The following is a 14,435-nucleotide window of genomic DNA, read 5'->3' on the forward strand; positions in this document are numbered from 1 at the left end:
GCTGGTTGTAGGGTGACCACCAGAGCCCAATGGCTTGTTGCAGCTCTTCCTCCTTCCAGAAGCGTGATCCTTCCTTTCTTAAACAGAGAGGGAGAGACATATCTAGATTTTATGGACAGATACCTAACTGACAGAGAAAATAGAACAGCCATACAAATCCCCTGTGTGAATCTGTCAGGGGAGAAAGATGTCTCGGGGTAACTGGCTGCTGTATTAGAAGCACGTGGGAAAGAAACCCTCCTGCCCTCAAGGACACAGGTCCCTGGCTGCTTCCCCAAGCGAATGGGGCATGGGGGCTGTGGCTAGAAAAGAAGTCAATGCAGCCCGTTTGCATAATGGCCTCTGGTACTTTTGCCCGGGACTCAGCTGCAGTGACATGAAACAGGTTAGGGTCTCGAGGAGGTGGCCACAGGGAAAAGGGGAGCAAGGCACTGCTGTGGTGAGGAACTGATGCCCTTTGCCTCTGGCCCTGACCCTGAGGGTTCTGCCTCCCTCGCTCCACACATTCTGCACTCCAGTGGCAGGAACGGAGGTCCCCGAGCCCCTCCTGTGATTTCTCTCTGCTGGAGCTGCTCCTACTCACCCTGTGAAATCAGATCTCACATGTTACCTCTTTACTGAACACTTCCAGGACCCCTTCCCTATATCCCTCTGGCAAAGTGAGACGTGCATTCCTCTGAAGTCCTATAGCACTTCGTTCCCGGATTGTTATGGTGGGCTGTCCACCGTCTGACTCTCCCACTGCTCTTGTATGTCGAGACTTTGCTAGAGGCCTGATGCACAGTGCATAGTTTAGTTGAATATACTGGACCTGCCGTGATAAATAGAGGTGAATATGTACGGCACCTCACGACTGATGGTTTGCTTTGTGCTAGGCACCTGTGCTGAGAACTTCACAGGCACTATCCCCCTCAATCCTCACCACAGCCCAAGAGGGGCAGTTGGGTGCCATTACTCCCCATCCTACAGAGGAGGAGACTGGAAGAGGGGAAGTAACCTACTCAAGGTCACGTGCGTAAGCCTTTCTATAGATTTGCTTTCACCACACACGTCATAGCAAACTCTGAATGCTGTTCTACACCTTGCTTTTTTCCCTCTTTAACTTATTTCTTGGAGATTGTTCCATTATCAGTAGTTACAGACCGAAGCCCATTCTTCTTCACACATCCAGAATATCCCATAAACGGATATACTCTACCTTATTTACTCATCCCCTGTTGGTGGGCATTTAGGTGGTTTCCTGTCTTTTGCTATTATATGTGGGGCTATAAAATGTACACCTGCTCACAAATCTCAGCATAAGTTATATTACATTCCATGCAATCCTTGAAAATTCTGGAATTTTGGCATAACAAATGAGGTAGGGATTCAGTAAAGATGTTGACCACTACTCTCCAGTGGCCGATTATCTCACCCGGCACATAGTAAGTGCTTGTAAATGTTACCAGTGATGGTGGTGATGGTGACAACCAACTGCATCCACTGTAGCACGCATTTAGCTCGCAGCACGAGGGTTGGCTACCTGGAAGTCTTTTAACCCTCAGTGTCTAAGTCCTAAAAGTCACTTACGCATCAGAATGAATGAGTTTGCAAAACTTCCCAAGAGCTCGTTTTGGCCTGGGGAGGGGAGAAAGACACCCCATGAATATGGTGATGGGCTGCACCAAATGGTGATGACCCAGGATGGAGGAGCTTCCGAAGACACATTCTGGGTGATGTGTGCGAGGCATTCCCTGAGGGCTAGTTCGGACGAACTGCTGTTGGTGGATGCAGGCTAATTGGGTTGGCCTAGGGCTGGCGGGAATGGAAGCATGTTCTCCTGTTCAGTGAGGTAATGTCTGAGAAGGTAAGGCCAGCAGGGGTCAGACTAGAGCTCTGGATGCAGAACTGACCTTAAGGTGAGAGCATGAACGGCCTATGGTAGGCAGTTGGAAGCTTGCGCCTGTGCCTGACGGGTGGAAGATAGGGGGTCCCACAAGAGAGAAAGGTGAGCTGGGAACCTCATCAACCTGAAGATGTCTGAGCAAGATGCTCTCTTATCCAGATGGGTTGAAGGGCAAACCCTACCAGCTGGGGGTCCCAGGGAGATGAGGATGAATAGCTCTGCGGTGGGATTGCCCCTCCCCAGATAGTCAGTGTACATGACAGCTGAGGGGCAGAGGCTGCTCCCCAGCCAGGAACAAGCAGACGCCCTGCTGGGCAGGGCTGGGGAGGGGGGTGGTCTACAGGGAATAACTGAACAGTAAGAGCTCTGTATGAGGACTTGGTACTAAGACATCATAATAACAGCTAAAATCGACCACAAACCAGGCCCAGGTGTTAATTCATCTGATTCTCCTAACAGCTCTGCAAATTTACCCCCATTTTATACATGAGAAAACAGTTACGGAAAGGTTGACCCTCCAGAATTGAAGTCATGTAACTTATATCTATTATCAAAATTTGGTCATCTGATGAGCCCTAGGGGATGCTCTTACAGATCACCTGCTGTGCCCTAAGCTGTGGCCTTCACGAGGATCACCCCCAGCAGGATGATCAGGCCAAAGGTCATGTCTGTGACTTCCCTAAACCCCTCCAAGACCAGGCAGATCTCAGTACCACTCTGTTCCTCCCCATCCTCCAGGGTGAGGGCTGCCTAGAGATAGAAGCTGCTTCTCTGAATAACCCAACCATGTAATAGTGGGAGTGAGAGCACTGGCCTGAGAGTCAGGGAGCCCAGGGCTGGGGGATTGACGGAATGGAGAGAAAGCCGGGGAGGAAGGAAGGAGAGATGGGCAAGCCTCCTGACCCAGCTCTGCAAAGTAACCAGCCATGGCCTGAACACCAAGGTCACTGGATCTGCCTGTGACAGGCAGGCTCCAGCAGGAGTCGGGCAAACACTGGAGACGGAGGGTGGGGTGGGGTGGGGGTGGGGGGCTCATTCCACAAACAAACCTCACCCACTGGATAAGCCAGGATGTTCCAACCCGGGAACCAGGATTTGGTTCACCTCAACTTGTCAGCAAGTCCTTTGCCTCCGCCATCCTGGGAGGGGTGGCGTGATTTCTGCAAACAAAGCGCTGCTCTAGGTGTGGGTCATCTCCTCAGAATGTGCTACTTTGTCCTCCCCAGCCCCACTCGCCACTCTAGGGCTAGACAGTTGTGCCCGGCTTGGGCTTTGTCATGTCTGCTGGCCTGGTCGGGACAAGCAAAATATGCAATCAGAAAAAGAATGAAGCCGGGGCGCCTGGGTGCTCAGTCGTTAAGCGTCTGCCTTCAGCTCAGGTCATGATCCCAGAGTCCTGGGATCGAGCCCCACACCGGGCTCCCTGCTCCGCGGGAAGCCTGCTTCTCCCTCTCCCACTCCCCCTGCTTGTGTTCCCTCTCTCGCTGTGTCTCTCTCTGTCAAATAAATAAAATCTTTAAAAAGAAAGAAAGAAAGAAAGAAAGAAAGAAAGAAAGAAAGAAAGAAAGAAAGACAGAAAGAAAGACAGAAAGAAAGAAAGAAAGAAAGAAAGAAAGAAAGAAAGAAAGAAAGAAAGAAAGAAAAGAAAGAAGGAAGGAAGGAAGGAAGGAAGGAAGGAAGGAAGGAAGGAAGGAAGGAAGGAAGAAAGAAAGAAAGAAAGAAAGAAAGAAAGAAAGAAAGAAAGAAAGAAAGAAAGAACGAAAGAAAGAAAGAAAGAAAGAAGGAAAGAAAGAAAGAAAGAAAGAGATGAAGCTGACTGTCTTTGGCAGCCCGAGACCTCAATCCTGTCAGCCCCCCAGCCCACCCATCATGCCCATCCCTCCCTCACTGCTCACTGAGGGGAAGGCGGTCAAAAATCAAGCCATCCCCCTTTCATCAGCTGAGCCCGTGACAATAATAATGTCCCTGGACCTCTGTCCTTGCTCTGGTCTGTGAGGTGCTTTGGAGCTGTGCTTCCAACCCCCGTAGGTTGTCATGGTGTCTGTGGCTCAGACTCCTCACTGGACAGAGCAGATGACTGTCTCCATGGCAATAAAAAGAATCTGGGGAGGAAAGACGTTGGCCTTGGAAATGAACTCTCAGGAGCCCTCCTGGGAAGTTAGCTCTTCCTGGGAGGTCAGGAGAGATGCCCCTCCCGGAGACAGTGTTCCTTAGCCATTTCAGCAGCCTTGGGAAGCCCAGCTTTCTAACAGTGGGGCCACCATTTCTGTGTACCCTCCAGCCATGGAGGATGCCGACTCCAGAGCCAGGGATCAGGAGAGGAGAGCATGGTTGAGAAGGGGAGCCCCTGACCTGGTCGTGCTGCTTGGCCAGCGTCCCTGCCCACCCTGCTCCTCCTCGAAGTCTCTCTCCTGTCTGACGGGACCCTGGGCCCACTCCTGCTTGCTAAGCTGTGAGCTGATACAGATGAAAACGTTATCTCCCTCGCCCCAAGATCCTCGTGCGGTATCACACCACCTTCCATAATGACCCAACACGTCTCTACTGGGCCACTACAGTCTTGGGGAGACATTTCTGCCCTGCGTGTGTGTCTTTCTCTCCTGCTCTTCACAACATGCATCTCAGCTTCCACATAGTTCAAGCTCACTGGACAGCAGGGAGGGCCCTAGGGTTCTTTGAAACTCCTAGTCCCTTTCTCAACCCGCACCCGCGCGCCTGGCATCAGGCGAGGCTGGGTTAGGAGAGATGGCCTTGGCTACCTCTGCCTCCCAGGCAGGAACCACTTCCCCACCTCCCTCAGGCACCCAGTGACTCCTTCTCTGCCCACCCCTCCCCATCAATACTTGCTTTCACTCAGGGATTTAGAAACCCATTCACACTTGAATGTGAGTAATAACGGATGAAAGTATATTCTCTCAGGGAGATCAGAAGTTGAATTGTAAGGAATGAGCTCCTAAGTGGAATTTCAGGCACCAATTCAAAGGACAAGTGCCACAAGAGTAGGGTTTGGACTTGACTCTTAGAAAGGAAAAGAGAGAAGCCATGTGGATCTTCTTTCCTCCCAAGCATTTCTTTGCACTTGCTGACTCCCTCGGACAATAAAGGGTTTGTTTTGTTTTAACTTCTATTGCTAAAGCCAAGGAATGTGATTTCTCATAAAATTCTGCTACCCCAAAGCGAGGTGTGCTGTCACCACAGGGGACTTTACCTTCCCCGCCCAATGTCACTGCTTCCTTGCCAGCAGCCCAAGCTCCCTGACCGGGAAACCCAACTGCACTGGCCCATTGTTGCCCCCGGTTTGGGGCAACGGCGGGGCGGTGACGACAGAACGAGGGATCGAAATGGAGAAGGCGCGCCCTGCCTAATTTTTGGCTGGCCCCGCTCCACTGTTCCCACCGGACTTGAGGAGACTTGGCAGGTGAGGTCCAGGTTCCATAACATCTTTATTTTTTAATTTTTTTAATTTTTGAGCTGTTACTATCTTTAGAAGAGAGAGTTCCTGAGAAGCACTTAGCACCGTGCTTGAGCAGGAATAAAGGCTCAGTCAGCGGCATCTGCTACTCTTCCTGTAACTGGGGACAGTGGGGTGGCTTCTGTTGCACTAAGGCCCCGGGGGTCTGTGCCTCCCCCACCCCCTCTCTCTGACAGGACCCTGATCAGGTGGCACTGGCAGTCACTTGGGAGATGAATCCCAAGGAAGCAGCCTGAGTTCTGGGCCTAGAAAACTCTGCCAAGAGTTTTCCCTTCACAAACCTTTCTGGAGTTCACGAGGCAGAGACGGCTGCAGCTCCAGAGTAGCCCTGGGGGCAAATCTCGCTATTTCTAGAAGGAACCATTTCCTTGTACGGTTTGCCTCTGCCATTTCCAGGAACTTGGGGTCTAAGAAGGGGTTCCCAGAAGCAGGAAGGGCTAGACACACCAGACTGAGCCTCCAGAAGAGGACTTCCTTCATTCACCATTCATTCAGTTATTCAGCAAACCTTCGTTGAGAAGTTTCTGGATGCCGAGCTTCCTGCTAGAGGCTGGGGCTTCCGAGATGCAAGACCATCTCTGGAAGGAGAAAACAGAACACTGTGACGACAATGCGCACGCCCTGCGGCAAGTGCCATGGGAGCAGCTGCCCTGGAGGCCAGCTTCTGGCAAAGGCAGGTGTGTGCACAGACCATAAACAAGAGAGGGCGCAGCCTGCGGGCGGGACGGGGAGCCCTTCCACCAGCAAGAGTAAAGCTCCCGAGGGCAAGTGGTGGTTTAAAGAACAGAGGGACAAAGGAGACAGGTCAGCATCCAAGGAGTTGTACCCCACACAAAGGAATTGGCCCTCATCCTGAAGCTGATGGAAAGCCATCTCTACCAAAGGACCTACTCTCTACCCCTCAGTCCATCCCCTCATCACTGTAAAAGCTACAGCTTCTGCATCAAAGGTGGTATCCCCATCCATCCTGGAAGTGAAGGGAGAATCTAAAGCAACCAATAAACCTCTCTGTCAATAAAGTTGGGACCGCTCCTTAAAAGGCCACCAGCCATGGGGCTCTTTCTTCCCCTGTTTTGACTTACTGAAAAATGGTCCGCCCGGTATCCTGAGTCACCTTTATCATTTCACTGAGAAAGTTCCGTAGCATCGCCCTGGAGTTCCAGGTACAATAAATATTGGGTGGACAGGTGGATAAAAGGAAGGACAAATGATAAATGCAACTAGCACCAAAATTGGTAAATATACGTACCTGCTTGTACGTGCACAGACTGTCTTTGGGAACTGTGATGGCCCGGGAGGAAGGGAAGTGGATTCCAGGGTTCAAGGGTAGAAAAAGAGACTTACCTTTCACTATTCACCCTTTTGAAGTACCTCGATTTTTTACCACGTTCATTTAAAATACTTGAAAAAATAAATGTACAGACTGCCAAAACCTTCCAGCGAAAGGCTACCAGGAACACACTGTAGTCAAACAAAATGGGGTTTACTGACTCTTAGCAAATGAGGGAGAACATACCCCATGGGCAAGTATGGAGTGTTTCAGGAACAGAATATTAGAAAGGACTTATCATATTGGGCTTGTGTCAGGTGATGTTGAGGAGCATTCACAGAGGCAAGGCTTTGCTCTGGATTGGATACTGGTGTAATCCGACAATTGGGATCTTAATCTTAAGTATGTAGAAGGAGAGAAGAAAAGAGCAAAGTTACAGGGGCTATTGACAAAGCAGCCCCTGGCACTCATTATTCCGGATGGAGGATGGATGTTCAGATTTTTGTGGTTTGGACAGTCATTTGTCCGTGTTCAGACATGATTACAGAGTGATCTTGTTTTTGTCTTTATCCATCAAGGGAACAGAGTGGGCTTGTCGGATGTCTGTATCTCGCAGAATTGTATATGTTTAATAGAACACTCTGGCCTAGCTGGGAGGCCAGGCCGTCAGCACCAAGAGCCAGCTGACCGTGCCAAGACAGCTCCAGGTGGCCAGGGGCTGCTCCTCTCTTTCTCGGCACTTTTCAAACTAAAGGTACAGATATCAATTCAATTAGTTGTTTTTACTCTACTGCCTGAGTAGTATAGAAACTGAGCTAATTTTTTTTTTAAATATGGATTCAACACTAAGTAATGATCGCTTCAGCAGCTTTTTGTGAGATACCAGAAAGCTTTAATACAATATATTCTAACCCCTGAGCTGGGGCAGGTCCCTGACGATGGGGCCACTGGGGGTTGGCATAGATGGTCAGGCTCTCTGACTCATCACCACGATAGTGAGGTCGCGTGGGCAGAGGTTGGTGTCAGCTCCACAGATGTGGTCAGCTTGGGCTGCTATAACAAAGTAACATAGACTGGGTACTTTTTAACAAGTAGGACATTCAGTTGTTGAGAGGCAGCAGCTCTGTTGGTGCGTGATTAGTTTAAGAGTTTCCTCTCTCATCTTCCTTTCCTGTCTTCCTATCTCTTCAATCTTTTGGGAACCCTGTGGGACAGTCACATGAACCATTCAAACCAAACTGTATTTCTCACAGTTTTGGAGGCTCAGAATCTGAGATCAGGGAGCCAGCCTAGTCAGGTTGTGGTGAGAGTATTTTTCCTGGTCTGCACGGATGGCCATTTTTCTCACTGTATCCTCACATGGTGGAGAGAGAGAGATGTCATGTCGCTTTTCTAAGAGCACTCATTCCATCATGAAGGCCCCACTCTCGTGTCCTCATCAAACCCAAATTACAAAGGTCCCATCTCCAAAGGCCATCCAATTGGGGATTCAGGTTTCAAAATATGAATTTGGGGGTACATAGACTTTCAGTCCACAGCACGCCCTGTTCAGATCCAGAAGCTCCTGCCCTGGAAAAGAGAACTTCTTAGGGGATCATCAGTGTGGCAGGTAATGGGCCAAGTGAACCTGGCACAGGACTTTCTCATGACAAGCTCAGACTGAGGGTCAGGGGACCTAGTTTCTGGACCACTTCTCCTACCAGCCCACCTCATGATCAAGCCCCTTCCCCTCCATGGCCTTCAGTTGCCTCATCTGTAAAACGGCAGGAGAGAGAGAAGGTGGGAGTAAACCAGATCTTCCATATGATCTTTTCCTTGATTCTGAGGCATAACTGCTCCCAAGGCAGGTGATGAGCTGATTTCAACCTCTTCTGGTAAAGGCAAGAGACCAGGTGCACTGGAGACAAGCCAGCAGATCTGGCTAGAGAATCAGCCTCCATGACAAGCAAGTGGGTTTAGATCTTATGGACACTCGGAGGGCTACACCTCCCCACACCTGCATCAGTTCTTAACCCCCAGCAAATGAAGCAAGACAGGAGGGGCACTGAGCCTCCCTGAAAGATTTGACATGGAATTAGCTGATAAACTTCAGGAGGACAGTGAAAAGAAGAAAGGAGGTAGAAGAGAATTCTGGAAATGGCTCCATCTGACGTGGGCTGCTGGGGTCTGTTTCAAAGTTAGGTGGTGGGGGTGATGGTTTCTTTCGCTTGGCATCCCATACTCCCTCCTTCTGCCCATTGAAAGAAATTCTCCAGATGTGGGCTAACGGTGTTGTCTGTAAGCTGTTTAAATTGGCCAAGGGGGCCATTTGCTTTGGATGAAAGATAGTCATCTTCTTGGTAAAATCTGACCCAGGACATTCAAGACCTCCAAATGCCTGGTGTCCCAGTTGGGCTGGCTGCTGAGGTGTCCATTCAATAAACTCCAAAGCCCCACATCTCATTCCCACACCTGCGGTGCTTCAGGTCACCAAGGACCCATCCTTACCACCAGCATCTTTTGTCAATTGTCTCCAGAAGCTGGGTCACGAGAAATGGGACAAAAAGAGGCCCTGGATTCCTTCCCTCCCAGGACCTCACATTCTAAAACCGTCCTGATTTTTATGGAGAAGTAAGGGGAGTTTTAAAGTTAATATGTAAATTTAATGGCATTGAGGGTTGCAGTTTAAATTTTCATTTTTTAACAAGTAGAACATTAAGTTGTTGAGATGCCACAGCTCGTTTGGTGCGTGATTAGTTTATTACGAGTTTCCTCTCTGACCTTCCCTTCCTGCCTTCCTATCTCTTCGATCTTTAGGAAATGCTGTGGGACAGCCACACGAACCACTCAAACCAGGAACTGGAGATTTGAGATACGGCAGCTTGAAAGCCTCCAGTGAAAATTTCTGAAGGCCGTCCCTTGGGACAAGTGGATTAATTGTTATTTGGGGAAGAGGAGAGATTGTGTTTCTCTCTGGGGCCTCACAGGAGCAATGGTTTGAGAGTTTTGTCCCTTAAGCAAATGTGAGACCTTGGATGGTCCTAGAGACCTCGTATGGGACACTTTGGGTGCCCTGACTCACACCCTCTTGCCGTCATCTGACGGACTTCTGATGTGGTTGGGAGGGGGTCATTTCTGATGGGTCTGACTCACTGCACTTTGGATGGCTTCTTCCTCTTTGACTGGAAGTGTGGAGCAGTTAATAATCCCCAGGGGCAGCCACTGGTGGCTGAGAGATGAGAGGGCATGGATAAATGCTCCACCTGCCATCTTTAGGGGGGACACGCATGCCTGAGAGACGCTCTGTGCTCTCCTTGGGAGCTTCAGGGAGCTGTGGCATGCAGTGGCACCCTCCCTACCCAACCCTTCCTTTCCTGCTCACCCCCTCCCTCCTGCTCCCTCAGATCTCCTGTCTGAAAGCTCTTGTCTTAGGCTCTACTTACAAGAGAAACCAAAGTAAGACAGACATGCCAGAATCAGGCTGACAGAGCCCTGGCCATCACTTTGTCGTGGCAAGTGGCTGACAGACTTGGATTCAAAGCTCAACATTACCTTCCTATACATATCTACACAAGCTGCATGTATCTACACAAATTACCTTCTCTGGAGCAGGCAGCAATTAGGAAACGTCAAAGGTCCTCGTTTAAAATGATCAGCAAAAGGGAATGCCTGGGTGGCTCAGTCAGTTAAGTGTCTGCCTTCGGCTCAGGTCATGATGATCCCAGGGTCCTGGGATCAAGTCCCACATCGGGCTCCTTGGTCAGCGGGGAGCCTGCTTCTCTCTCTCCTTCTGCCTGGCACTCCCCCGCCTTGTACTTGTGCTCTCTCTCTCTCTGTCAAATAAGTGAAATCTTAAAAAAAAAATTTTTTTTCTAAACATGTTATTTAAAAAAAAATGATCAGCAAAGGAAGTCATTTTACCCACTGGGATTCATGAGGACCCTCCCTGAATGGAGGACAGCATCTTTTGGCCTTCAAGAGCTAAAGGGACAGAAACTCTAAACTTGAATCCAGCCACCCAAGGCACACAAGAGCCCAGACTGGCAACTTCAGTCCCCCCACACAGTGTCCCAGCCCCGCAGGTGAGGAAGCCCAAGGGCACCTGTGGCTGTCATCTCCTGATCACTCTTTTCCTCCATTTCCATCTGATTCCCAGTCTTTCATTTATCCTGGTACTCAGCTAATGTTTCCCCTGCTGTTCAATTGCCAAGGGAACCATTTGCTTTAGATGGAAGGCAGTTCATCTTGGTAAAATCTGGTGCGAGATCTTCATGGTAGAGTCAGATGTGCCAAGCATAGCCCTGGGCATTCAGCCATATTGGTGCTCACCTCACCCCCACAGATCCCAGCCTCCACAGAACCTCCAGCCCACGACACTGCCTCCAGCCACTCTGGGACGACCCCTTCTTCTCCAGCACAGCCCCAGGACCCTCAAGCTGCCCTCCCACCCGTGAGTCCAGCCCCCACAGTGAGGCCTGAACAGACACAGCCAGGGAGGTTCAGCGGGACGAGGGACCCACTGCCAGAGTGGTCTAGAAAATAAATAAGAAAAAGCTGAGCCAGGGACTGCAGCTTGTGCCACTTCTCATTCCCATGGGGCCACAACATCCAAACAAGGTTGGGTGCCCTCAGGACTCATCGTAACACAGAGAATCCTCAGGCTGGATTGCCAGCAACTCGGTGTGTCATAATCCTTACCTGTGGCTGTTCCCATACACGCTAGAATTCTGCATTGTCCTGGTACTGTTTTCCAGATCTTTCTTTAGGAATCAGAGATGAAGGGCTTAACTTGAAATGTATAAATAGAGACAACGTGCTCCCAGGTGGAGAGTCAGATATTCCAAGTCCCCAGCCCCAGAGGCTAATGATTCTGAGGATTTCCGTCCCACAGCTGGGGGAACTAGAAGCTAAGTGGTCCCACTCACTCCTTTCCCCTACTAACCCGGCTCCATTTCCTGCTCTCCCGCCTCCCCAGTCCCTCAAGCACACAAATACCCCAAGCCAGCAGAAACCCTCTGATATGCCAAACTTGATGGTGGAAGTTGTTTCTTTTTTCACTTCTTAGCCCAGGTGAAAGCATTTGAGTACCGCCCAAGGGCTGCTGGGAACGAAGTAAATACTGAAGTTATTTATCCCAAGGAAGTACTTATGTTGGGGTATCCATGACCTGCAGCCCCTGGCTGGAAACTTGACCTGAGGACTACAGGGGGAGGGAGGGGACTCAAACAATCTGGCCCTGGTTCTCACCCAGCCATTCCAGAGCCCTTGTCCACTTGGAAGGCCGTGAGGCAAGGAGAGCCCAGGGGCAGAGCACAGGGGCCTGTCCTCCTCTCTGCCTCCTGCACCCCTCCCAATCTGGGCATGCCCTGGGCCCAGGGTGGGCTTTGCTGGACACTTCTCAACAGAGGAAGGGGTGAAGGCCATAAATCGAGTGCAAACTGTCCCTTCACACCCCATCATGTTCACCTGCTCTCTCTCCCAGCCCCTCCTCCTTCTGAGGTCAGTCCCACTCCAGCAGGGACACACACACGCTCCCACAAACACAGAGCATGTATTGCTGACGCACCAAACCCCTCTCTGGGCGGTGCTCCATTGCAAGCAAAGTTCCCTTCTACTTGGGCCTCGACTCCCTGCCTCCAGTGCTGGGTCCAGAACCAGGGCCTTCCTTCCCAGTGCCATGCCCTCACCCCTCTCCCGGGGCTCTCATCCTGAGAGGGAGCGGGCTCAGCAAGCCCCTGCCCCACTCTCAAGCTGCTCTCTCCCCTTGGGGGTCCACTCTGGGTGTCCTCCTTGCAGGCCTAAAGACCTGTCCCTGCTTGCCTGGCCACTTCCCTCATTGTCTTTCCCTACACTCTGCCCTCTTAGAGTGTAGGACGAGGTCATGGGGCTGGAGATACGATAACAAGGCTCTGCCGATTGCCTTGGCTATTCAAGAGCTGTGGGAGCCTCCAGTGAGTCACCTCTTTGGGCTGGGCCTTCTTAGCCATAGAAGCCTGTCCTGCTCTGTCTACATCTCCCCCCCACACCTGGTGCCCAAGCCCCCCACCTTCCACAACTATTCCCCAAGACCGATGCCTTCAGTCTGAGCTTTATGCTCTTGGTTTACTGTTGTACTCTGATTCCTCACCTCAGAAGCCTCTGTCAGGCCTCTTCAGGTGGCCTCCTAGCCCAGCACCTGTGGCCTAGACAAGTCCCAACTCTAGGGAGACCTCACTGTTCCCATTTCTGCCACAGAGTACCTAAAGCCCTTTTAATTTCCTAAGTGATAAGGATGATAAAGGTGTCTTTTTTAAAAATTTTATTTATTTATTTGAGAGAGAGATCACAAATGGGGGGAGGGGCAGAGGGAGAGGGAGAAGCAGACTCCCCGCTGAGCAGGGAGCCCAACGTGGGGCTTGATCCCAGGACCCTGGGATCACGACCCGAGCCGAAGGCAGATGCTTAACTGACTGAGCCACCCAGGCGCCCTGAACTGGTAATCTGGTAAGAAAAATGGTTTTCTGAGTTCTGTGAGCCACTGCAGCAAACTCATCGAACCCAGGGAAGAGGTTGTTGGAATCTCCAAGCTATAGTCAGAGCACAGCTGACAATAAGGACTTGCGCTTAGCAAGTGGAGTGGGGGATGGTCTTGCAGAACTGAGCCCTTAACCTGTGGGGTCTCACCCTATCTCCAGGCAGATGGTATCCGAATTCAGCTGAATTGTAAGTCACCCAGCTGCTGTTAGAGAACTGCTTGGTATGGGGAAAGAGCCCACCATGCCTTAGAATTGAGTAAAGAATTGTACCCCTACCCTACTCTTTTGTCTTTTTTTTCTGTACCCATGTACCTACTAATACACAGTGTAATTTATTTTTTAACATGTTCATTGTTTATTGGAGATCTCCCCCACGAGTCTAAACTCTGCAGGGAAATGATCTTTGTTTTGTTCACGGTCGCCCTCTGAGTTCCTAGAACAGTGCCTGGCATAGAATGGTACTCAATTTATTGAATAAATGAATACATTCTGCCTTATTAATTTATCTTTAAAGATTTTATTTATTTATTTATTTATTTATTTGAGAGCAAGAGAGAGAGCAGGGGGCAGAGCAGGAGAGAGGGACAAGCAGACTGCGCAGAGCCTGGAGCTGGACGTGGGGCTTGATCTCACAACGTGGAGACCATGACTTGAGCCAAAATCAAGAGTTGGACACTCAACCAACTGAGCCACCCAGGCGCCCCATTTCTGCCTTATTTACTGATGAGTGTTTTAAACCCCTGTTCTCCTACTACAAGGAAGGAACTTAAGAGAGGTTGGGTCTTTTTTTATATTTGTGTTCTCCAGGGTGCCTGGCCCAATGCATGGTTTGCCGTAGGGAACAATAAATGTTTGGGGTTTTTTTTTAAGATTTTATTTATTTATTTGACAGAGAGAGATAGTGAGAGAGGGAACACAAGCAGGGGGAGTGGGAGAGGGAGAAGCAGGCTTCCCGCCGAGCAGGGAGCCTGATGCAGGGCTCGATCCCAGGACCCTGGGATCATGACCTGAGCCGAAGGCAGACCCCTAATGACTGAGGCGCCCAGGCGCCCCTGTTTTTGTAATTGAATGAGACTCAAGACAAAGACCCATGCCCAAGAGGTCCAGAGAGGGGCACTGGTGAGCGTGTTCAGTGAGTTGAAAGCCAGAGGTCAGTTGGAAGCCTTGTCTCAGGTCCTCCCTTGGGACCAATTCAGGGCAAGACTTATGGATGGCACGAGAGGAAAAGAGGTGTTCTTAGGGCCACTGTTCCTGAGTCTGCTGAGCCTTGGATGTGCACACACAGAAGGATGACACCCTCGAACATGCCTCAGG

The 14,435-nt window shown here is 50.4% G+C and overlaps 1 protein-coding gene across 1 annotated transcript in view; it reads right to left on the reverse strand.

Moving 5' to 3' along the window:
• Positions 1-11,339, reverse strand: part of LOC114217858 (dehydrogenase/reductase SDR family member 2, mitochondrial-like) — a 51,595-nt gene extending 40,256 nt beyond the window's left edge. Inside the window, 1 exon segment of the mRNA XM_088025172.1 lies at positions 11,305-11,339. Coding sequence (XP_087881298.1) covers positions 11,305-11,339 — 35 coding nt within the window.
• Between the last annotated feature and the right edge of the window lie 3,096 nt (positions 11,340-14,435).

Source organism: Eumetopias jubatus, unplaced genomic scaffold (genome assembly GCF_037043125.1).
Source record: "Eumetopias jubatus isolate StellerSeaLion01/CBP00866 unplaced genomic scaffold, mEumJub1_p1.0 scaffold_7, whole genome shotgun sequence".
NCBI classification, from domain to species: domain Eukaryota; kingdom Metazoa; phylum Chordata; class Mammalia; order Carnivora; family Otariidae; genus Eumetopias; species Eumetopias jubatus.